General features: G+C 37.8%; 1 protein-coding gene across 1 annotated transcript in view; it reads left to right on the top strand.

Annotated features, from left to right (window-relative positions):
* The first annotated feature begins 13,098 nt into the window (after positions 1-13,098).
* Positions 13,099-25,477, top strand: part of LOC145482295 (serine/threonine-protein kinase mTOR-like) — a 28,705-nt gene continuing 16,326 nt past the window's right edge. Inside the window, exons 1-24 of the mRNA XM_081460953.1 lie at positions 13,099-13,414; positions 14,404-14,636; positions 15,084-15,185; positions 15,927-16,028; positions 16,641-16,784; positions 17,266-17,481; positions 17,909-18,021; positions 18,422-18,467; positions 18,607-18,740; positions 18,987-19,115; positions 19,815-19,882; positions 20,097-20,192; positions 20,372-20,455; positions 21,197-21,321; positions 21,490-21,601; positions 21,980-22,086; positions 22,308-22,406; positions 22,883-23,005; positions 23,528-23,605; positions 23,830-23,922; positions 24,243-24,283; positions 24,584-24,677; positions 24,838-24,964; positions 25,109-25,248. Of these exons, the coding sequence (XP_081317079.1) occupies positions 13,204-13,414; positions 14,404-14,636; positions 15,084-15,185; positions 15,927-16,028; positions 16,641-16,784; positions 17,266-17,481; positions 17,909-18,021; positions 18,422-18,467; positions 18,607-18,740; positions 18,987-19,115; positions 19,815-19,882; positions 20,097-20,192; positions 20,372-20,455; positions 21,197-21,321; positions 21,490-21,601; positions 21,980-22,086; positions 22,308-22,406; positions 22,883-23,005; positions 23,528-23,605; positions 23,830-23,922; positions 24,243-24,283; positions 24,584-24,677; positions 24,838-24,964; positions 25,109-25,248 (2,817 nt within the window). The 5' untranslated portion in view covers positions 13,099-13,203. The remainder of the gene's footprint in view (positions 13,415-14,403; positions 14,637-15,083; positions 15,186-15,926; positions 16,029-16,640; positions 16,785-17,265; positions 17,482-17,908; positions 18,022-18,421; positions 18,468-18,606; positions 18,741-18,986; positions 19,116-19,814; positions 19,883-20,096; positions 20,193-20,371; positions 20,456-21,196; positions 21,322-21,489; positions 21,602-21,979; positions 22,087-22,307; positions 22,407-22,882; positions 23,006-23,527; positions 23,606-23,829; positions 23,923-24,242; positions 24,284-24,583; positions 24,678-24,837; positions 24,965-25,108; positions 25,249-25,477) is intronic.

Here is a 25,477-nt window from a genome sequence, read left to right as displayed (position 1 = left end):
TAAAAAAAAATGAGACAGTAGATGTAAAACATCAACATGAATGGTTTGACTGATAAACCACAATTAGCTTCACCGGTCTCGGCATCTGTTTATTTCAATCTGTGTTTGGTTTAGAGGTTCAGTTTGCCATAAATTGCGTCTGCTGTTGTGTACCATCATTGAACGGTGCACTGATAATGAAGTATGAGGGTTTGCGGTGTTATAATTTTCCCTTCGTTTCTTCGTAACTGCGACACCGTATAGAAATTGTGATCTTCTTCAAACCTTTCATCTTTTTAACAGTGTTAGGCGACGAAGACATGCGCATGCGCTCCTAACCGATTTCGCGACTGTCATGTATCAGAAGTAATATATTGATATTACGCTACTCGTGGTCATGCAAATCTGTTTCTATCAATCTTAACAAGTGGGCGAGGGGTATTCGTAAAGGAATTGTTGCATCATTTTTCAAGCGACTGGTAGAGGCAAGAAGCGCAGAATAACTTGACTGACGTAGGTTATAACTGCACGGTATTGTGATAAGCTATGTTACATCGCAACAAGTGAAATAAATATACGAAAGAAACATATTAGAAAATAATAGAAAGAGAGAAAGGACTCTGCATTTTCTCCTGTCAGATTAATGAATCGAACCAGCTTTCGTCAACCCTGAGTTTAATTTAATTCAATTTATTCGCGACAACACTATTACAACACTATAAGTTACATAGTCATACTGGCGACAACAGACATTTCTCTCTCACCAAACTACTGTCTAGTCTTGCTAACTAACCAAATATGAAATGATAACATGATCTTCTGAGTTGTCCAATGATTTCCCTTGTTACGTAAACCAGCGAACTAAGTGAAAACAAAATAAGTTATAAAAAGGTGCCTGCATGTTTTGTCAACCTTTGATTTACATTATGTCGATTAGGTTAAAACTACATTTCTCTTTTTCACATTGCTGCTGCATTACACCCTTGGAATAAGTGTATGGAAATAATAAGTTAAAAAAAGGTGGTGTTCTTTTATTCTTCTTGCCTGCTTGTTCATTGTTACGAAATATCGTAAATCGTAAGAATCTACTCTTTAATCAGGCATTTTCTATAAGTTTTACGTTCCCTTTCACTTAGACCCTGCGAGACAGACGAATTCCGTTTTCTCTCTTCTCAGAAACATGGAATCTCCGATGTTTTGCAACTCCTTTGAAGACGGTTTAAGCAGACTGATACAGTTCTGTTTATCCGTCTTGGTTATCAAGACCGTGTTCCCTATCTTTTTGATATGGATCCTACACATATGGAGTATTAAACCCCACAATATTGAGTATCGTAGTGGGATCAATATGATTAAAATAACATTCAGTTAGATGCAATGTCACAAACATGTCAAAAATTAAGTACTACTCAGGACCACGTGCTTCAATTTCCTTTCAAGAATGGAAAAACAATGATATTCTCTAGACGTACAGTTTAGACCTCCTTCCTCTCTACACCGCCTTCAATTAACGATAAATGTCGTCAAACGAACTCCAACAGCAGATGTTCAGTATTTCAAGAGTCTTGATTGATGTCATTGACTGAGTTCACTCGTTTAGCTGCAGTTAAGAAAGTCCTATTTTGCTCGAGATGACCTGTTTTTTATCTTATAAACGTCAAAGAGATATTGACGGAGTATAAAAGTACTTTGAAAATGGATGGATATTTCTTAAGTTTCCTACGCACAATCTTTTAAAAACGAATGCTGTGAAGATGGTATCCCACTGTGCCTAAAATGGGACAAAACGCAATTGTAATGGTAGCCAAAATAGTGCATTTAAAAATAGTGCTTTCTAACTTAGAGTTTTCGCGGAAGCTTTTATCTCTCACAGCTTGTGTTGCTGAAAGAAAACCGCGCGACACATCGAAGAGCAAGCAAACATCGGTCAGTGTGGTCAACTGTGTGGCTGAGCGAACGCTCATATTGAAATAGATGAAAAGCTGATGAACGAGTGAAGGAGTCCACCAGAGTATCTTCGTTGAAAACGTTTACCGACGAGACGCAAAGCTTCACAAGCGAAACAAACAGATCGCGGTTATCTAAAATTGTCCGTTAAGTCGTCTTTCACACTCAGGTAAGCGTCTATCCCACAGTTAACTGTTTTTCACTTAATAAGATCCTCGATCGCTAGTTAAGGACTGAAGTGACAAATACCTCTTCTTAAGAATGATCTTCGAGCAAGAAGCCTTAATCTTTGTCTAAGTGCAATGTTTGAATTTGGATTATAAATCTTAAGAAATCATTTTAAAACTTATTGATATTAGGAATATGCTTTTTTATTCTCTTTGCAAAATATACTAAACATAAATTGACCAAAGGAAATTCTTTACCTTAATAAATTTATTTCACTGTATAGAGAGACTTGTACAAGTCTGCCACCAAGAATGGGGGTGTTAGCATTTCAGTGAACACGAATTTACATTGTATACTTGTTAGATAGAGCACTGATCCATTATGTATAGCCATCCATGTGTGAGAAGACTGCTGGATCATATCATTCTAAGATTTTAATTCCACAAATGTGGCGCCGAAACGCAGCTGACATGGTTGCCAAAATGATATTCTCGTTCACTAATTAATGTACGTATATCTCAGTTTATGGTTCATCAGTGCCACGAGAACAAGCTCCTTTCTCCATTCTTGATAAGAAAGTATTCTTTGTATGAACGATAAACAGGACAGAAAACATGGTGGTCATATAATTTATGCTCGAGATGAACTAAATCACGTAAGTTTCACAATTTTGAGCCACTTGACTCGTCACTTTCCGTTCTGGAAGTTGAGTAAGATATATATAGAACATGTTTTTAGAAAGAACAGTTTTTAGAACCTCTCTTTTTAGAATGACCCCATGGAGGGAATTTGTAACCACAGCAAAGTGGCGCATAGCATATGATGGAACAGATCGAACGTATATTTTCCTAAACTGAGTTCATTTAAAATAATGAACTGAATTATGTAAAATAAGAGGGTATTTGACGAAAACTGAGTTTGTCTCATCGAGGTAAAAATCGGTGTAGTGTTCACTGAAAAATAATTGTGTTCCTTTTTCAAGTTAAAAAAAGTTATTCTTGGTGGTTGTCTTAATTTCTAAATATTAGTCTAACTTCCGGCGGTACATCAAGGAAATATTTCCCAGTGGATAATGGTTTTTTGTTGTTTTCGTTCCCCGCATGTTTTACTGCAAAACTTTATTCCGGATGCGGCATCTTCAAACAGTTTCTTTCAAGCTCGCGGCTTTCATAGTAAGAACTAAGTTTTCGTAATTTTAACAATCAATGTTCCTATATGGTTTGTTATTATTTGAGTCTATTTTTACCTAGTGTGTACATGGCAATGAAAAATAACTTGATATTTTTGACATTGGTTCGACTTCGGGGTTAAAAAAAAGACTAAACTAACAAAACGAACTTATGAACGAATGAATAAAAACATACTAACAAAAGGATCATTCAATAAACGCGCATATCCTTAATCTTTAAAGAGTTACGAATAAAACACAACTCGGCCAGAGAGAAGACCAGAGAGAAGTTAAGCAAAAGATTATAGCAACTTTGTCTGAATTTAGAAATATGGTGCCTGGGGTGGCAACCGTGAGATAGTCGAGCAAAATTTATGAGAGTAAACTATTTATGCCATACGTTAGTTGGAAGAAACAAGCGTCCAGTATTCTATAGTTTCATTCCATCGCCATTGTGGAACGGTTATGGTCTATCTGCTGGGTGGTGCAGTTTTCTTAGAGTTGGACGATGTATCTACCTGCACGTAGTGTTGGGGTCGGGTGCCGCTGTAGGGAAGTGGCCACTAGGTTGCATCAAGTCTTAGTCGACTATAATCACCTGGGTTGTATTCACTGATTTAATTAACAACTCGGAAATGATTCTCAGTACCATAAAAGGGGGCGGGGGCGGTTGGTTGACGAGTCTCAGTGTTCGTGGAAAGACGAGCAAAGAAAATTGCTGGTTTAAAAGAACAGCCAAGTCCTTTGTCTATGATTGTACGTTTTAGAGAGCACTTCCATGGTGTTTGTATTTTTCCCCTGGTGTACAAAGTAGGCTATTAAAATCATCTTTTAAACACACAAGGCTGGTCCTGAAAACACAGGCTTCAATTTTTTATTCTTGGAATCAATGATCATCTTATCGTTTAAACAACATAAATATAGTTATTACTAAATTGTTATCATAAAGAATATTGTTGTCTTATTTTGTTGGGTCTTTTCTTTGTTCTGTAGCTTTGCATGGATCACTTTACAATACTAATCTGGCTCATTGGAGTGGTCCTGTTTACCCCTTTATGTATCAATGCACGAGCACCTACCATGGAGGAACCCCCTGAGTGCAGACCTCGTAAAAGCCATCCGTGCTCGAGATATTGCGGTGATTTAATGAAAATCGTTTATACGAGCGTGTGCTTCTCCGATTCAAGACGGCGACCACGCCCAGGTATAGTATGAACTATTCCCACAGGCTTATTGCAGATAGTTACAGGAACTTGAATTCTATGGTACAATAACATCACATTCTGTTGTATTCGATATATATGGTCTGACCGCTGTCTTACGGAAGAGTCTTCCATGTGAAGAGTATGTGTTCTAGGTATTTAACAAATTGACGTCATTCTTTTATCCGACGTCGCAAATCGAAAAACAGGGTTATCAGTTTTGGTGCAAAAACGGTGATAAAATGGTCCACAACGCCTATGATTGACCAAGGTCCATTTCTAGGCTTCGCCCGTGATTGACATTCAACTTTTCACTGCAGCCAGAAAGAACATACAATGCGAAAGGTAGCCAGTGTAAAAGGGCAGAGAAAAACAGAAAGGAAAGGGCCAACAAACGAAATTGAGAACGGTTAATGGCAAAAAAAAAAAAAAAAAAAAAAAAAAGAACAGAAGTCCAAATTTTGATTCTGCGCGTGCCCGTGATTGAAGTTTTGCTCAATTTTGTACCTAATCCTCGAAAAATCTCTCCTTTTAGTAAAAAAACGCTTTTGTAGCAAAACTTAGGCTTATTTAGCGTCATGGCAGCTAAAAAACCTGACTAAACGGTTAAAAACGGTATTTTTTGGCGAATGTTTTGTATTCAAAGGGTTAACAGCTCTTCCTCGCTTGATTGGACATAACATTTTAGCGATATCTTTGTTTGATTGACACAATCCTCCACGGATATAAGGCCTTTCCGTCAGTCCTTCTTTGGCACATAAAGTCGTGCCACCCAGTTCCGTGGATGAAACCCTCCATTCCGAGTGGTTAGCAATTTTCGTGTTCTGCTATCTTGGTCTCGGAGTTCTTGTTTCCTCCATTCAGGTATTCCTCCTGCACATCTTGCGAGTGACACTGCCGGGATGTTTATGGCTTGTACCAAGTTTCGAGTGGGCAACTTATCATTACTGATTACTTTTCACGTACAATCGATGACGCAAAACGCAAATACGTGTGCTACCTTTCTGTGACATTTTAAACAAGTCATTCCAATTTTCAGCTCTTCTCAATTTTACTCATATCTGTGAACTACATTTTGCTTCCTTTTTAAACGACTTTATTAGAATTGTTATTGTAAATAGTTTTGTGCATTACTTGAATGACCTAAATAAAGTTTCTCGTATTATTATTAAAGTAAAAATTATTATCACTATTGTTATCATTGTCATTATTATTATTATTATTATTATTAAAACAATTAAAAATTTATTATAATTATTATTATTTATATGAGATAACTCTTCTTCGGGGACTCAAAATTTGTCTCTTCTGGTTAATTACAGTAAAACATCTTCATTTTGAGTGGCCATCACACCAGTAATAAAATCGACAACGAACAAACATAGAAACCCCGGTTATGCAACAATCGTCCCAAGATGTGGAAAATTATCTCGGAATATTTTGAAGGAAATTAATGTGATATATGATATTTAATAAACTGATCTCGAGGTATAGGATTCTCAGACCAGCCCCTAGTAATGAGGTCTCGATGTCGTCGAGCGTCGTCGTGAAATGAAAAAGATTTAACAGATATCCAGAGGAGCCACTAAATCAGCTAGCCAAACTGATTCCCTTAGCTCTTATCTCACACTATCTCGCTCCAGCCAGCATCAAACTCGTCTAATTACTGTTCTTGCTCTTAATTTCAGGTTCATCATTTAATGAGATCAGGCTTAAGAGGGAAGATGCGTCAAAGTTTCTCTCTTTGTCTCTCAGCCCACGCAAACGTACAAAGGGATCTACATCTAGACCAACTACTCTGCCGGAAGAATGTTGCGGTGAGACATGTAAATTGGAGGAGGTTCGCGAATATTGTTAACTGTGCACGTGGCGAGAAATGATGATGTCTGTTAACTATCTAACTACTGTTGTAGACGAGGAATTAAGCAAATAGACGGTGGTAAGATACGGGTTGAACCTCGGCCTGAGAAAATAAAAGCAGTTATCAAATACGAGCGTTGTTGCTATACTGTTGTTTTTCTAACAATAATGACAACAACCATCTTTATCTACACTTTTCTTGCCTTTCAAATTAAACAACTAGTTAACTGGAAATGTAATTAGGGCTGCCTGGAATGTTCATGGGAGCTGGAGGAGCCTAGTCAGTCAGCCAGTTGAGCTAATTAGGGCTGCCTGGAATGTTCATGGGAGCTGGAGGAGCCTAGTCAGTCAGCCAGTTGATCTAATTAGGGCTGCCTGGAATGTTCATGGGAGCTGGAGGAGCCTAGTCAGTCAGCCAGTTGATCTAATTAGGGCTGCCTGGAATGTTCATGAGGGCTGGCGCGCAGAGCCTAGCTAGGCAGCCAGTCGATGTCATTAGGGTTGCCTGGAATGTTCATAGGGGCTGGCGGAGCCTAGCCAGGCAGCCAGTCGATGTAATTAGGGCTGCCTGGAATGTTCCTAGAGGCTGCCTGGAGTGTTCATGGGGGATGGTGGAGCCTAGTCAGTCAGCCAGTTGATCTAATTAGGGCTGCCTGGAATGTTCATGGGAGCTGGAGGAGCCTAGTCAGTCAGCCAGTTGATCTAATTAGGGCTGCCTGGAATGTTCATGGGAGCTGGAGGAGCCTAGTCAGTCAGCCAGTTGATCTAATTAGGGCTGCCTGGAATGTTCATGGGGGCTGGCGCGCAGAGCCTAGCTAGGCAGCCAGTCGATGTCGTTAGGGTTGCCTGGAATGTTCATAGGGGCTGGCGGAGCCTAGCCAGGCAGCCAGTCGATGTAATTAGGGCTGCCTGGAATGTTCCTAGAGGCTGCCTGGAGTGTTCATGGGGGATGGTGGAGCCTAGCTAGGTAACCAGTTGATGTAATTAGGGCTGCTTGGAATGTTCATAGGGGTTCATGGGGGCTGGCGGAAACTAGCCAGGCAGCCCGTTGATGTAATTTATGCTGCCTAGAATGTTCATGGGGGCTGGCGGAACCTAGCAAGGCAGACAGTTGATATAAGCATTATAAGCATAAATTTGCTCGCGTTCTATCACGAATGCCGTCCTCTTATTGACTACTCTACTCACTATCTATTCTGTTGCAGATAACAAAATGGCGACCTCTTCTTTACAAATTTCCAAATGTCTATATTAAAGAGGGATCTATACTCGTTTTGTCAAAATTCTAATAAGATGAATTTTGGCACAACGCTCTTGAACGTTTTTTTCCTATTTTCACTCGTCACCATTTGATTACCCGCACTAGTTTAGAATAAATTACAAGCTCCTATAAAATGCTAATCGTTTGCTCGAAAGAATAGTCTTTCAAGAAATTCACTGATAATCGTTTCACCTAGGAAATCTTCATAACCACAATATGCAAGTCACCACGTGCGAGCATCCAGCAGAAGTTTCTATTCGCTTTAAAAGCATAGAGTTCTCAACGAAAGGTTGCCGAATAAAGGAAATGTAAAAATTTAAAATTTCGTTTTAGAATGACTACCATTCAAAATACAGATGAAATGCATGTAGAAGCGGAAGAACCTCCAAAATTTCAAAGAGCTTTTCACTGCATTCAGTATATGAAAGTTAAGTATTCACACTAAAGCGTAATTTAAATATTATTTTTTTCCGACGGCTTTGCAGTCATTTTATCGGTCATAGCTTTACCAGTCCTTTAAAAATCCGAATCAAACACAGTTGAAAGCTAGTGCATTGATCCGTCATGCCTTTACAGCTATCGAAGAAAAGAAAAAATTCTCCAGGTTTTCTTCACCAGTAGGGTTTACACTACCCCACGATTTTCCTCTTCGTTGCCTCTTAAACGTTATTTGATGTTCATTCTTTGCGTACGTATGGACGTACGGACAATCACGTGGCAACTAAAATTTTTTTAGCTCGATGAGTTATCAATTTTTTTTTAAGTATAGGACTGCGCTCGTGCGCCTTCTGGGGGCACGAGCTCCGCTGTTAATATGTATTATAAAAATCAAAATGCACACAGCTGGTGGTTATGAACAACTAATAACATTAAAGTGTACTCTGTAATTTGTTTTGTTGGCTACATCTCGTGGCAATGTGAATAACAATGCATGATTTATATTTTTATGTATGTATTACACAAACGACAGTGAAATGTCAGTGTCCTTTCAGTCAATAGAATTATACCAGAAATACACGTAAACACAGCTCTGGCCGTGGTTGTTTACCTCACTGCAATCACCAAGGTCTTGTCCATACCATAACTGAAACTCCTGGTTCACTGAAACTGGCACAGCCTCAGAGCTCATATTAAATATGATTTCTGGCGAGACATCGTCGACGTTATCAAGGCGGTAGGTGTATTCAGTAGCGCAGACCGCATAATTGAAAGGCCTTGCCATCTGAGCTGTGCGTCTAGACGGCAGAAACATGCTCTTGTTTGAATACGTGATTATTGTCATAAGCGTCTTATCCCTATAACTAGGTCTTTCACAGCCCCAGTACGATCTCGTACTTTTTTTCGTGGCAAACAAGGATACCTGATGTGTGAACTAGCTTCAAAGCTGAAATAAAGCCGATCTTTCCGATAGTGAAGGAACCATAAGTGTCATCGCGCGCTCCAAAGCATACAGGATTGCTGTTTATCTTTTGCCAGGTTCCTAAATAAAACAGCAAGTATGGACATAGTTAACATTTGAAGTATTCTCGCTCTGAAACAATGAAACGTCAAACCGCAAGCTCTGTTAGGTTTCGAGGTCAATAGACCTATATAGGTTGGGCGGTTTGTTTTCCCATTAGAGACTATGTGATATTCTCTACGCAATTGTTCTATTATCCATCTAAAAGTTACTATTTGAAATTTGAAAGCAACAGTTCTTAAGAGTGCATCACATGGTCTGAAATATGGCAACAAACCGCTCAAGCTAACAAGGTCTATCAAACATAATGATGGGAGAAACTTCTCTGGCAAGTACGCTAGTGCAAATTCATCCAAGATGCACCAATTAAAACCAAAGTGTTTGTTCTCACCTAGCTCACATTTTTTCCCAAGAGCTCCTGATTGACATTTGCAACGGTAACCTTGGTCTGTGAAACCATTCTGACATCTACCAGCAGCGGAACAAGCGGATTTGAAACACGAGTTCTGAAAAATAACGTCAGTTGTGAATAAAAGGTAAAATTGTACTATTTAGACTGAGCAACAGCTTATGACAAAGTTACGTTCTTTTCATGCTAAATCTCGACAGAAAACTTTATCCTGTTGGACCGGTATTGGCGCCTTACTTTAAGAGAAATTGCCTGTAGTTTACGCTTTTTACCTTTACAATTTCCGGTGGAAAATATCATACGCAGTTTTGTCAACGCAAAGTTAATCTAAACCAAACATTCTGACTCAATAGACATCACGGTGACTTGTCTAACAAACTGATCCTTCTTAATTAATCAGCTGCGCTCGGATATAGTTAGAAAACTGTGGCACGTATATCATATGAAGACATGACTGATCATAACACATCATCCAAGCCGACTCATGTCTTTATTAGCATTTGAATAAACCTGAAACCAGCTGATTATATGAAGTCTATGTGAAATCAACTGTTGTCAATTGGAACTCTACGGAATGTAACACTTGACCACAGGAAACGTGCTACGGACTAAAACAATAAAAAAATGTAGTTTTTATAAACTAAATTTCAATTATTAAAATTAAAAGAAAGTAGTTTTATTTATTTTGTTACATCGTTTTGGTTATGTCCCCCTCCATGAGTGTTTAGGGTGTTAATGTATATCGACTCTTCCCAACGTAAAAAGGGATGAACACCTTTTGCCGCCTTAATTACAGCCAGAAAAGAGTAGCAGACTTTCTTTTCATAGTTGAGAGTGTGTCCGTGACTATGACTCAACAAAAAAACACCTTGAGTTAGAGTACCTGAAGAAGGCTGGTTTGGCCAGCCGAAATATAGTACACCTTCAAAAAAATCATCCTACGTTGTGTCGGTTTTTGCTTTTGTATTCTTGAGTTAGAGTATCTTAACGTTTTCAATGAGTTGCTCTCAAATAAGTTGCAAAACCAGTTCTTCTTGTTGGTTCTCCGGGTTTGTTCTAAAATGTCTCGTTACAATGAATACTAAACACACTTGCACTAATCCCCGTTTGACAGACAATGCTAACTTGTTAAACTATTTCCTAAACTTATGGTTCATGACACCGTATATTATGGGATTTATTGCGCAGGACGAATAGGCTAGCATAAAACAGATCGAGGGGTAGTGTGGAGGAAGGGTATGCATGATTTTTGCCAGAATGAGACTAATAACGATCGGTGGAACCCAACAAAGTATAAAGCCAAGCTTGACGGAAAACAGGATTTGAGTAGTGTTGAGTTATTCGCAGTTTGGTCTCAATGGATGTTCGCCTCGCTGCAGTGAACACGTTACTCTTAGGGAATGTCGGCGGACAGCTCTATAAACCAAGATATAACATACGAATATCAAGATCAGCGGAGGGCACCAGATAGCCAACGATTGAAACGACAAGAGGAACATAACGAGGAAAGCAAGTACGGCGGTTGAAATGAAGATAATTTCGCCGCCGCTCGCCCAAGCATACAGCTCTCCAAAACAAAGTCCCACAAGCCATATTGCAGCTATCATGATAACTGTCGACCGTTTAGTAAATATGGACAGGTACTTCCTTGGATGAACAATGCGAAAGTACCGGTTGACCGCCATGAGCGTCTTTGTTTGTAAAGAAATGAAAGACAAGGAAACTTCAAGGATGCCTTGGAACTTGCATATGGAATCATCTAATGGCCACTCAATAGTTATCAAAGCAGTGAATGTTAAAGGCATACAAAACACCGCCATAAAGATATCGATATGGCCAGGTTTACAATATAAGCATTCGTTAAGGTTCGAAGACGTCGATTTCGATGCACAACTACCAACACCATGGTATTACCAATGATTTAGAACAGCCATATGGTAACTGTAATGAAGGATTTGACTAACAGAACAGCAAAGGTTTTGGTATCCATTCCAATCTCGTTCAATAGTTCAAGGCAAATTCACCTCCTGTTCAGTAACGGTGATCGCTTTGTTCTGAGAAAAAGAAAACCTCTCTAACTGATGAATTTTAAATATACCAGGAAGTAATTAACTGCTAATTGAAACAATTGGATTGCATGTACCGCTTTCAGTATCTGCCTTAATATGTCTTAAGCATTCATTGTTATTTTGCCATCAAGAGTTTTTGGATAGTTCTATCCTTCGGACTATAGTTTTTTTTCGTTTTTTGTTCATTTTTTTTTTTTACGTGAGTAATTTCTTAATTGATTAATTATCTGTATAATTGAAAACGGCTAAATAAATATTCAAGGAGCAACTGCAGTTCTTTGTAAATATGGACGTTCCCGTTGCGATTATTTTCTTTGTGTTACCGGCAGAAGATAAGGCGGCAAAACATTTCCGCCACATATATTAGCTAGAGTGGACACACATGTGCTCGCTTCCTTAATGAGGAGAACATTGTCACAGAGTTACTTTTACAAGCTAGAGACCAGTATATTCGGACTGGGGAAAAACACTTTAAATGCAACTACAAAATAGATTACGCTCCATTCTTCAAAACTATTGTTGTATTTCCGGCGGTTTTGTGCTTACGGAGGCGATAAAACATGGCAGAACTTTAGTTTTAGCAAAGAGAATGCTGCGGTTTAACATTTGACTCCGGGAAACTGACACTTCGAAAAAGAAAGGACAATTTACATGCATGGAAATTCAGTTATCATCACGTACTAAGTACAGCTTTATTACAAGTAAAACTGATAAAAACTAAAAAAATAAAACTCCAATAAAAAAAGCCTCTGACAACAACGTTATAGAACACTAACTTTTACTTTTTCACGAACTTTACGATACTTGGATCCATTTAAAGGCTTGTATGCAATAAAAATAGATTGTTTATTACATTCACTGAAAGTTCCAAACTTTTGTTCCTTCCTAATCCAATCCTATTTTGTCATTTCCCTCAATCAGCTCAATCAGTGTTTTGAACCAAAGGAATATAAAATGCCAAACTACTCACAAGAGAGTAATTGTCTTTAAATTTGTGATATGTCAAACGTGTACAGAGAAAACTGTATTGAAATTTCTATTATAATGAACCTTTGACAACGAGGCATTTTCGAAAAATAATATATATATCTCTTAACGTTGGTTACTCCAAAGGCTGTGCTACCTGTAGTTACCTCTCGTAGGGCGGTAGCCAGAAAAAAAAAAAAAGAAAAAAAAATATATGACCGTGGTTAAATGCTCTTCCTAGGTGTTTAGCAGTATTTCATTTCCCCCTCATTAAAAAAAAGAAGGAAAAAAAAAAAATAATAGTTAAAACACTTGTTGTTTCCATGGTTACACAAGAAAACAGAATAATCAATTCCTTTGCCTTGGGCTACCTCGTGTCGCATATCAGAGTGCGAAATAAACAAGTGTAATGCAAGCGAAACGATAGCTTACGCTAGATAAAGTAAACAGGGTCAGTACATTTTCACTCCCGGTAATTTTACGAATACAATTCGATCGGGCAGCGCTTGAATGGTACTTACAGCTGTATTGACAATTAAGTTTTGCGACTTATCAAAATCGAGAAAATAAATAAAATGTGTCATGTGATCAGTGACGTACGATGTTGAAAAGAGAACAGACTGGACACTGATCCATCATGGCGGACACTTAAAGGAAACAACAGCAAGTGTCTACATGCACATGAACCGGCCTGCTGCTCCATAATCTATCCAAAATGATGCAACAACGTTTAAACGGCTTGAAAAGTCGCAGCGATGAGTCAAGACTGCAAGCTGCGAAAGATCTTCAACATTATGTGTCGACTGAGCTTCGCGAAGCTTCTGCCGAACAATACACGAGTTTCATGGACGAACTAAACCACCATATATTCGAAATGGTTTCCAGTTCTGATGCAAATGAAAAGAAAGGAGGAATTATGGCGATTGGTGAGTACTATAATTTATCTAACCAATTACTTAAGAAACGTTGACCCGTGAAAAGAAGCTAATTAATTAATCAATACACATGTAATCTCTGACATTTTCTTGCCTTTTGTTGCTTCTTTTAAGGTGAACAAAAAAGCTTACTTTCCAATTTCATGTGCACTAGTATAAGAGCACTATATTTAATAGACGTTCAAATCCTCTCGTTCATTAATTCACCTTCACAATCCACGTCCCGGAGCACACGTCTGATCACCGATTATTTACATTCTTCGAAAAATTATATAATTGTTGGTTATGGCACCTTAAGGTACATGCATCGGATGATTAACTTTGCATGCAGTACAGAGCTGGGGCCCATATAGAATTTTAGAGAAGAGGGTTTGAAATACAGCTGTACAGGCCACCAAGGGCAGTCCTCTTGTAGGTTGGTTCAGGAGTATCCTCCCCCCCCCCCCCCCGGAACATTTTTAAAATTGAGGTCCTTGGAAATGGGATTTGCGGCATTCTGAGGCCAAGACAGCATGTTGTAATGTCCCGAACCCCTCTAGATCTGCCCCAGCAGAGGAGAGTGGCAATTTTAGAGAGGTGGCCCTTATGGCGAGGAAGGGGTGTAATACATGGATGAAACCTGATTTGTTTGGGGGGATGCAACATTTTTATTTTCAAAACATGCTGATTGTAGCATGTAGAAATAGGTAACAGAATCAAAATATTTCTAGAAAACTGAAACCAAACAGAAACGGGGACCAACAACGTAGTATGTGTCCTATTACAATGAAACATGAGGTTTCATTTGCACCATTCATCAGTTGTTGATTAACTTGTTGTTTTGAAGGTTATGTGATAGTTGGGACATGCTTTAGTGACCATTGCTGTTGTGGAGAGGTTAAAATAAGAGTGAATGTATGGACTGTCAGCCGGGACAAAAAAGTGCCTGTTGTAGAGAGGTGGCTGTTAATACTGCATGCTTTTCTTTCTTTGTTTTGCAGTTGCTCTTATTGGCATTGATGGTGGGAACACCACAAAAATGAGCAGATTTGCCAATTACTTGAGAAATCTGTTACCATCCAATGATCAAGTTGTGATGCAGATGGCATCTAAAGCAATGGGTAGATTGGCTTTGACAGGAGGCACATTCACTGCTGACTACGTGGAGTTTGAGGTTAAGAGAGCTTTGGAGTGGCTGGGAGGTGATCGAAATGAGGGTCGACGGCATGCTGCTGTAAGTACACATCTGGATACAGTTAAGTGGTAAACATAAAGCAACTACACTACTTACTCATATTTTGGTTCTGCACTGTAATTATTAAATACAAACTGAACAGACAAGGATACCTGGACACAGAACAACAGTAAAGTAACTGGTCAATAATCTTAGTAATATGTACGTGTACTTGTAGCTTGCCAGGGACTGACCCTTCTGTTTCTGTTTGTCTCTACAATGTAGTGCATTCATACATGTACAGTTAACATGTGCGTGTAACTAACATGCATGTAGTAAAAGGTGATTTCTATGTCGATGTACGTACCATGCATGTGGTCACTACAGTGTGTATTCTCTAAAGTACATTGTGCAACTAACTTCAGAAATGAATCCTGGGTCACAAAGAGAGCCTTAGGGAAACTCTTTGTTGAGAGGATATTAATAAGATTGTTCTTTTAATAACAGGTCTTGGTACTGAAAGAGCTGGCCCTAAATGCTCCAACTTTCTTCTTCCAACAAGTTCAACCTTTCTTTGAGAACATTTCTAACACTGTACGGGATCCAAAGGTTAGTGACAGTGCCAACTGGGACATCATGTACTATTGTGTACTTTCCAGAAAATATCCACACCTCTCCCGCCCACAAAAGAGATTTTTTACTGGCACCTGCCCCACCCCTCTGGAAATTCCAATTAAGCCTCATGCGTTTCTATAAATGTTTTGGTCTTAGAAAACCCCCTATCCCTGAGGGAAATCCAATCCCTCCTGTGGGGGAGAGGAGGGAGAGTATGGATATTTTCTGGAACTACACATTATATATTACGTTTGAATAAAATGTTTGAAAAGAGTAATAGATGACAATATTATTTTTGTAAGTCATGTAGATTGGCCTTGATAATTTTCTGCTCAAAGGAAATTTTGGTTTATAGTTATATTTTGTTGTAGATAATAATATACCACATTGCATAATAAGAAAACAGATACCTTGAATAAAGATACATTGTATAAATTATGAATGTGCCATGAAAATGTAATTCCTTCTTCTCTGTTAAACTTAACACCTGTGACGCTTGTCACTTGTGTTGTAAACACATTGTGATTCGAGCCTGTCTGTTGCATGAATTGCCTTGCTATTCCAGTAAATTGAAATGCAGTGACTGATGAAAAAGACTGTTATTAAGGACCACAGTCTTGTACAGCTGTTTATGTTTACCCATAAATTTGAACTACTGTACATGTATAGTGTAAGCATGCCTACATATGAGTGTTTAATGTTACATCTTCATGCTTTAACCTTCCATGTCCACAGCAAGCTATTCGTGAGGGTGCAGTAGAAGCATTACGGGCATGCCTTGTTATTTTGGCCCAGAGAGAAACAAAGGAAATGCAGAAACGTCCAATTTGGTATAATGTAAGTTTGTAAAACTTATTGTGCATTGTACAGTGTAACTTGTAAGCACATCATTAAAGTCATCACATGATTACCTGTCATCAGTGGTCTGAGAGGTCTCAATGTAATCGGAATCGGATATCTGTATGCATGCATTCTTCGGATCATGTTTACTTAAGGCATCTGTTGGTCGAGTATCGGCCGATACCATCGCCCACCGACAATCGGTCGACATATCGGCCAATACGCGGCCGATATAACTGATGCCAGTTTACTGACCGCACGTGATCTACCCGAAAACTGATTTTTTTCTGAGGTCAGTTTTTCAGACCGAGGTCGGTTGCACAGAAACAAAAACTGATCCGGTCGTCAATGTCTGTCGATATGTCAGCCGAGTGTCAGTTGACATATCGACCGGGTATCTGTCGATATGTTGGCCAAGTTGTCGGTCGACATATCAACTGATAGTGTCAACCGATACTCGGCTGACAGATGCCTTAAGTACACATGATCCCATTCTTCTTCCTCATTACATAGCAGTTCTAATGATTTCCTTTTTTTTGCTGGTCATGTATGTAGTGTCATTCATTCTTGGATAAAATTTTACTAATGTTCAATCTTTGTTGTTTGTAGCAAATTTACATTGAGGCAAAAAAAGGGTTTGAGGACAATCTTAACACTAAGGAAAAAGGAGTTGTTCTTACAAAAGATGACAAAGCTCATGGATCTCTGCTTATTATGAATGAGCTGATAAGAAGTGCAAGCATCGAAGGAGAGGTCAGTAGACCTATTAAAATGCAAAATACTGCTATGCTAAGTACAATTTGTATATACATGTATGCTGTGCAGTATTGTGTTAGACTTGTGTCATGATTATACAGCAATTACAGTAAAGGTGCTTAGTAATCATACAATTAATTTATAATGAAGTGATATAAATATGTACATGTATCACCAAGTAGCCAAAGCTAGATACCAAAGCTATATAGTGTATCTGGAAGTTCTCATTTGATTTCTTCCATTTTAAGTGAAGTCTGTGTCTTCTTGCTTGTTGTTTCCATTCTGCACTGTCTTATGACTTTGTAGCTCAGTCAGAGTGTACATGTATGTAGGTCAGAGTTAATTAGGTTTTTGATCCTGAAAGTATAAAGTACATAATGCATAAAGCTTTATATAAAATAATTAATGAAATATTGGATGGCTCAGTTTTAAGAGGCCAGAGCTGTTTATGTATACCCTTAGTTATTTTGTACTATAGCGGGCCAAACAGGAACTAGAGGAAATCTACTGTGACCAAACACAGAGTCAAGTCAGCTTAGATGACCTGGGCATAACTTCTCCCAAGAGTAAGTTTGCTCTACAAACAGGCTACCAGCATCAGAGATCACTGGCTTTACTTGGTGGGGGAGGTATGGCAGAAACCATGTGCCACAGTAAGGTGTGCAAAGAATTTATGGATGACCACTTTGAAGAGGTGAGAATGTTTTGTCTTGAACTCCATTATTATTCTGTTATAACACTGCAAGATATTCATCATTTTATGAGAAATAAGTTAAGTAAACATTTACCATGGTAAACATGGTCATAATCATTATCAGTTCAGTATTGTTTTGTTTATTTATTACATTCAAGGAAATACCCAAAACTTATATCAAAAGAAATACAATCAGCTTAGTTACAGCTGTACTTTATTACAGGAGAATAATACATGTAAACTTTGGAGCTTGGAACCCAAAGACAGTTTTCTTTATGCACTTATCATTACATGTATGTAAAACCTATATATGGCGATTGACGTCTGAGGGAGCCAACGTAGAGGACTTGAATCTAATGTACATGTATATATATATATATATATATTTTGTCTTTCAAAGTTAATTTTCCTGAATTCATATATTTAGGTGTGCAAGTTGGTTTTGCGATACAAGGCAACGCGCAATAGTTCAATCCAGCAGATGTTATTGACCATTCTTCCCAGACTTGCTGCATTTCAACCTAAGAGATTTGTTAAAAAGTAAGTAAAAATATTACACAAAAGTTTAAATTACATTGGATGTTGGCAAGCAGTGTGTCTGTTATATAATTATATCATCATTCTATTATGTAAGTTATTAAACTGTGATGTTACATGTACATCTACACATAGACCTCCAAGCAATCCCTTATTTTTCTCAGTGTTAGTCTAGTGGATGAGCATGCAAGTCAAGCACGAAAATCACCTCTCCCTAGAAGATGCAATGCACTGTTACATGTAGTTGAGAGAAAAAGAAGGACCACTGTAGAGGCAACAAAAATAAAGTGTTTAAAAATAAGACTCCATGGGTACTTGAACATGTTCTCACATAATATACTTGTATGACTATACAAAAATAGATTCTAATTTGTGTTGTTTTTAAACCTTTCAATTTGATTAGATATTTAAAGGAAACCATGGACTATCTTTGTTTTGCACTCAAAAGGGTAAGTAGTTTTTGTTGAATGTACATGTAAAACACACTTAGTGAACATGTTTATGTAAAATGTAACGTGCTTTACATGTACAGCACATTTGGTGATAATTACTTAATGCGTTAAAACAAAAAGTTAATGCCATTTTCAGGAAAAAGAACGATCTTCTGCCTTCAAAGCCATTGGGTTGATTGCCATCGCTGTACGACAAGATATTGAAAAGCACAGGGGGCCTGTTTTTGAACAAGTGAAAGTTCTTTTTCCCATGAAGGATCTTGGACACAAGTAAGTGATTTTTTGGATAAATATGTATATTTTTAAAAGCACATGTGTGTAAATATGTAAGTTTTGTGTGTAGAACATTATTTTCTATGTCCTGTAATGCCCTTAGATCCACAGCACTTGGATTAGGAACAATTTTGTCATTAACTTGTACGTTTTCTGAAACCATTAACTATTTTATACGTACTGTACTGTACTTATAAGAATTGTTCACCACAACTCACCTCAACTCATGCTATCTTTTTGCAGGCGTCAAAAAGCAGTTACAGTTGATCCCATGGTATTTGCATGTGTTGCCATGATGTCCCAAGCCATTGGGCCAAAAATCTCAAAAGAAGTAAAAGACTTGTTGGAGCCAATGCTGTCAGTCGGTTTGAGGTAATATATCCATTCTGTTTGTTTCTGTGAACAACAGTTGGTGATTCTACACAATATACAAATTATTCATATTGTCTGTTGAGATCTAAGATTAAAGAACCCTTGTGGTCTCATTTAATTTATCTGCTGAAGAATGTGACTCAACTGGATATGTTGTTGTCCAAGTTCGGCAAAGGTACATGGTGTAGATCTGTCTACAATAGAAAAGCAATCTTGAACAAATGTTAGTCCGTCATGGCTTGGTTTCACTAGCAAAGATCCAGAAGGGGGGTGATCCAAATCAACTACACTCTCATGGCTGGTGAGGCCAATGTGTGACTGGCAGGCCCTGTTGTAGCGGTTGCAGATGAAAGATGGATCTAGGTTTGGTGCTGCAGCTTCACGGTTCTTTCTTCTACAAGTTAGATTACATGTATATCACCAACCGAACAAGTGGCAAATTGTAATATGCAAACCAGTTTATACACAAGAAAAGATTAAGAATTATTTATAACATGCACATAAAAATTCGTAGATTCTTATGTTGCCTAATGAGTGCGGTCATTTTTTGGCCACATGAAAGAGAGCTGCAGCAATAAAGCGAGAAGTACTATCTGAAGCCTGGATCTACATTTATTTAACAACATCTGGTTTTATCTACATGTATTTGTGGGGTAAATGTAACACATCATGAGTCAGAATATATATTTTGTGTTTTAGTCCAGCTCTTACAGCATGTCTACATGATTTAGCACACCAAGTACCTCAACTTAAAAAGAGTATTCAAGGTATGACACTACATCTGTACATGTAGATTATTACTGCTTTTGATTGCACTTTATAGCAAGCTTAATTAACTTATTATTTTGTTATTTCTCAGTGCAGCATATCTAGACATTAGTCTGCTTCAATTAAATAGTTCTGTCTACAATTGTGCAAGTGGACATGCCCAGCAAATGTGGACAGTGATTCAGACACAGACTTTCTTGGTCTAATTTACAGATGGCCTCTTGAGAATGTTGTCCATGATCTTGATGAACAAGCCATCTCGTCATCCTGGAGCACCAAGAAGTACCACGCCCACCCTCACTCCATCAGGTGGTTTCCATTACTGTTCCGACGATAAATACTGTACAATTCCCATATAATTATATTATTTTGCAGTACATTGTGGTAATTAAACACTTGTTAGTTTAGAGAATTTGAGGTTCATCAAGTGAACATTTATATGTAACTACATTTGTAATGACTGTAGTTTTATTTTCAACTTATTGCAGCTTCTTCTCACTCACTGTTTGAGTCACTGGATGTGACGAGCACTGTGTTAGCTCTGAGGACGCTGGGTACATTTGATTTTGAAGGTAATTAACACACGACTGTACACACAAACTGTTAGCTTTACTTTCTGTCGGTGAGAAGACTGTTACTGTGATCTAGCCAGATTGCCCTCTCATACAAATTTATTACATCACTTTGAAGTTTAGAAGCATACAGTGTAAACCTTTTGTACATGTATATCAGAGCTGTTGTTTGAGGCTGAAGTTTTCTATTTTAGGCCAGATGTTGAATAAATTGCTTGTCTGTCTGTGTCTGTCTGTCAGTCTTTTCTGTAACTCATCATAGTAAACAATGTACATGTACATGTTCTATAATCACTCACTGTAGCATACATGTATATGTACATGTATACTTTATTTATTCCAGAAGCAAACTATATGTACAATTAAAACCTAAAAATATGGCTAAAAAGAAAGATGCCTATAGAAAAGGAAGTTAAGAGGTTATCCCTATATGAAAACTCCCTTAGACTACGAGTAATCCCTCTTTCGCTTTGTCCGTCGTACGTGCACGACAGACAAAGCAAAAGAGGGACTACTCGTAGTCTAAAACTCCCCTAAAAATCCTTGATTATAATTAAATATTAAATATTTACATGTAAGCACAATTTGAGTTTAGATTTAAAATGCTGAAGGTACAATGTTTATCAGCTTCCACTACATCTCTTGTTCATTCATTCCATAATTAAACAATCGTAATGAAAAATGAATGTTCATACATGTATGGGTGAGTTATCAGAATTCATTTTATCGTTATCCATGCAGGACATCTGTTGGCACATGGGAATCTGGTTCGTCATTGTGCTGATACTTTTCTAGCAAGTGAACACAAGGATATCCGCATGGAAGCTGTTAGAACCTGCTCTAGACTTCTGTCACCATCTCTTCATGTAAGTGGAAAATATAAACATGTACTGTAGATAGACCTGGAAACGGACAGACAAAAATATGGATGAATGTACATCGAGATAGATGAAATACACTGTGACATATACACTGTACATGTGTACAGCCAGCAATGGTTCAAAAGTAGTGAAATCCAATGTCATTCTTTGCAGCCCATGGTAGTTCCCAATGCTGCAATTCATCATGTGTCAATCAGCGCCAGTTCAACACAGGTTGTATCAGAAGTGTTGTCTAAGATGTTGATGGTTGGAATTACTGATCCAGGTACATAAATTTGCTTGCTGTTAGCCAAGATAACTATAAATTACGTAGACAATATGATACTCTGCTTTGTACTTGATGTGCATGTAGTTATTAGTAAGAATAGTTTGAAAATGGCAGAAACATCCCATTAAAAAGATGCTCTTGTGAAAAAAACAAAGCAAATCAACACAAAACAAAACAAAACAGAACAAACAAACCTGTTGACAATGTAGGGTGTTTCTGTGGGCACTCTGGAATACTGAGCGGTGGGTGTACCATAGATATATGGTTCAATGGAGACATGTGCTTGCTGCAGTGTGAACATTGCAAGTCAATTTTGATTTTAACTCATTTCAACCTTAATATACAGAGTTCTCATTTCTAATTCTCTGACTGCAGACTCAGATATCCGATTTTGTGTGTTGTCATCACTGGATGAGAGATTTGACGCCCACTTGGCCCAAGCAGAGAACTTATCAGCCCTGTTTGTGGCCCTTAATGATGAGGTAAAAATTAATTGTTACGATTAGTTAATTAAAATTTATTTATAAGAAAACTTAGTAGTGAAAAAAGTGCCCTCAACTGGTTGAGAAAATTAAACTAAAACAGTGGTAATTCTGTGACACATTTTGATCATATCTAGAGTTTCAGTTTTGTCAGCTGAAAATATCTATTCTATCTGGGCATTATGTTTTGTAACACCAGCATATGACTTTATTTTTTTCAGGAGTTTGAGATTCGGGAACTTGCTATTTGTACAATTGGCAGGCTAAGTAGCCTAAATCCTGCTTACATCATGCCATCATTAAGAAAAACTCTTATTCAGGTAAAGAGAACACAACAGTTATCCACACTTCTTCACACTGTTGATGTAAAATATTCTTTGTAATGGCGTAAGTTAGTTTCCTAGTTTCATACATGTACAATGTACAAGTCATGTATTGATTTGCACATTGATTTTTAAGCAATATGATAGCTTCAGTGTACCCCACTAATTCGAGCTCAGTTATTTTGGATTCCCCATTATTTCAAACTCAAAATGACTTCCCTTGCTGGGAGTTCGAAATAGCAGGGTTCAACTGCATACACTTTATGGGGGCTTAATCTGTTTGAACTTTTCAAAGACAGTGTACTGTCTTCTGTGATGTTTAAAAGCTTTAAAATTTCATGAAAATTCAATGTTTTTTTCCAGTACATACTGTAATATGTTCAAAACAGTACCGTTATATTGCAGTGATTGTTTACATGTTGTATGTTTGCATCTTTTAATTGGAATTCATTATTTTTATTTATTTTCTTAAGATACTGACTGAGCTGGAATACAGTGGAGTGGGTCGTAACAAGGAGCAGAGTGCTCGCATGCTGGGTCATTTGGTGTCCAATGCACCAAGGCTGATTAGGCCCTATATGGAGCCAATCCTCAAGGTCTGTGGGACCATATACAAGTTACCGACAGCTAAAGTTAAAAAGCATGCCATTCTGTAAAAATGTTTGGTGACTTTGTTGTTGTCAACCATTTTCAGTACTTACATGTATAGCATGTCAAACAGTTCTTGTGATGCAGATCATGTTTTCAGTTATCATTAGAAACAAGTTTTTTTATCCACTCTGGACAGCTGTGTTTACATGCACTGTGCAGTCGTGTACTTGTAAGTACTACAAACCAGTATTTGTGTTTGAGGCCCTCTCTCTGGTGGATTATGGGGTCAGCAGATTTTACTGAGGCTTGGCAGGAGATTTCAGCTGGCCAATCCTTGCTCAATAAATATTTGGATGTTCTGTGTGTCTGTGTGTCTTTAACATTAACCAAAATGTTTCATCTTCACATTCCCTATTCTAAGCACCTGCTGTGTACTTTTAATACATTGTCAAATATACAGTACATTTAAACATGTATAACAAACTGTAATGTGGCAGAAGTTTGTAATGATTTCGACCTCTCAATAGGCACTGATTCCAAAATTAAGAGACCAAGATCCCAATGTAGTTATCAGTGTGTTGGCTGCAATTGGAGAACACGCTCAGGTAAGTTGCGTTTGTTTAATAAATATTATATTACAGCTTATAAATTAGGGAAATCCTTTTTACATTTGCAACTAGTCATACAAACATACATACTGTACATGTATACATCTGGCATTTCATTATTCCCAGTTCACCTCATGGATGAATACAATCATGTACATGTGAAGTACATCATAAATTGCAGAAATGTGTCTTAGGATGGTGTATATTTTTGTACTAATCAGGTTAGTGGCACAGAGATGAGCAAATGGCTGAATGAGCTTTGTCCCATAATACTGGATATGTTGCAGGATGCATCACTTATTGCAAAGAGAGAGGTAACTAACATTGTACATGTCAACGTCACAAAAAAAATATATCATTAGGTAAAGGAACTGAATGAAATTCAAGATTCAGTTAAAACCGTATGATTGCTATTTTAAGTGTCATTATTATGTTAGACTGAATTGTACTGTTTGCTTATAATTAACATGTACATGTACATACACGTATAATTATACGAATACCTTGTGCGAAACTGTATTGTAATTATTAAATGTATCTAAAATACCTGTATGTGCACACCTCTGATGATATGACGTGGGAACAGTATGCATATTCTATATTGCCATCAGTATCAATGTGTTTTTACCGACAGATTGCTTTGTGGACTCTTGGCCAGCTTGTTGAGAGCACAGGGTAAGATTAACAGTGTAGTTTGATCTTAACATATTATTAACACATATCCCAGCCACAAGTAGTGGCTGCTTGGTCATTTACTTACATGTAGCCAATTATTCAACTGTTGAATTTGATGTCCAGACTGAAAGTGTTTAACCTGTTGTGACAAGTTGAAATTCCTGTTGGTTTTACATACACAAGATTCTGTCATAAAATTGCGGATGGATAAAATTCATTAGCATGCCTGATGTTACTTTCAATTGTTTTTGAATAATAAGTTACAAATAATGCACAGGCCTGTTTTTCTCTACTCATTAGATATGTGGTAGAACCATACAGAAAATACCCGAACCTTTTGGAAGTGTTGTTGAATTTCCTGAAGACAGAACAGGCACCTGGGATAAGACGAGAGGTAATACTGTATCTGATGAAAAAGTACTTGGTATACTTCACTTAACCCCACTAACATGATCGCGTTCAATAGACCAGACCTGCACACATGCATCAATTTGCATCCCTTCTCCAAGCATCTGCTATTGAATTTATGTGACTACGTGTTTTTTTGTATGTAGGCCATTAGAGTGCTAGGACTCCTTGGAGCACTTGATCCTTATAAACACAAACTCAACCAGACAGGAGGGGTGCTAGTGGATGGTGACTCTGCTGCCATCAGTAAAGACATGACTGACAGTGAAGCAGGTAACACAGATAATTTATTGTCTCAAGAAACCTTTTTCCAGTCCTGACAAAGTTATGGCAACCAAACGTTCAATTAGGTTCTCCCTGAAATCTTGTTTGCTTGCCTCATGTTTTTTCTAATCCTTTTTCCATTGATATTTACAGCTGACACCAATACAAGTGAAATGTTAGTGACAATGGGAAGTATTCAATTGGAAGAGTTCTACCCTGCTGTTGCTGTATCAGCACTGATGAGGATAGTTAGAGACTCATCACTCTCCAGTCATCACACTATGGTCATCCAGGTCTGTTTATTACTGTGTATGATGCTTAGTGGTAAGGCTGCAATCTTCTATTAACTGCACTCCTGTTAAGTGGATGGACAAACATATATTAAAAGAGTCTGCTCAGAGGTTAAGAGAAAATATGAAGATCTCTGTCGAAAATGGGCTTGAACAAGGATTCAAGCACTTCCAAAAGGATTGGGTATACATGTATGACATGTTTTCAGAGAGAGGCTTTGATCTTAAATGA

Source organism: Orbicella franksi, chromosome 3 (genome assembly GCF_964199315.1).
Source record: "Orbicella franksi chromosome 3, jaOrbFran1.1, whole genome shotgun sequence".
Taxonomy (NCBI): Eukaryota; Metazoa; Cnidaria; class Anthozoa; order Scleractinia; family Merulinidae; genus Orbicella; species Orbicella franksi.
The sequence above is the reverse complement of the archived record's forward strand: the minus strand, read 5'-3'. Positions and strand labels throughout refer to the sequence as shown.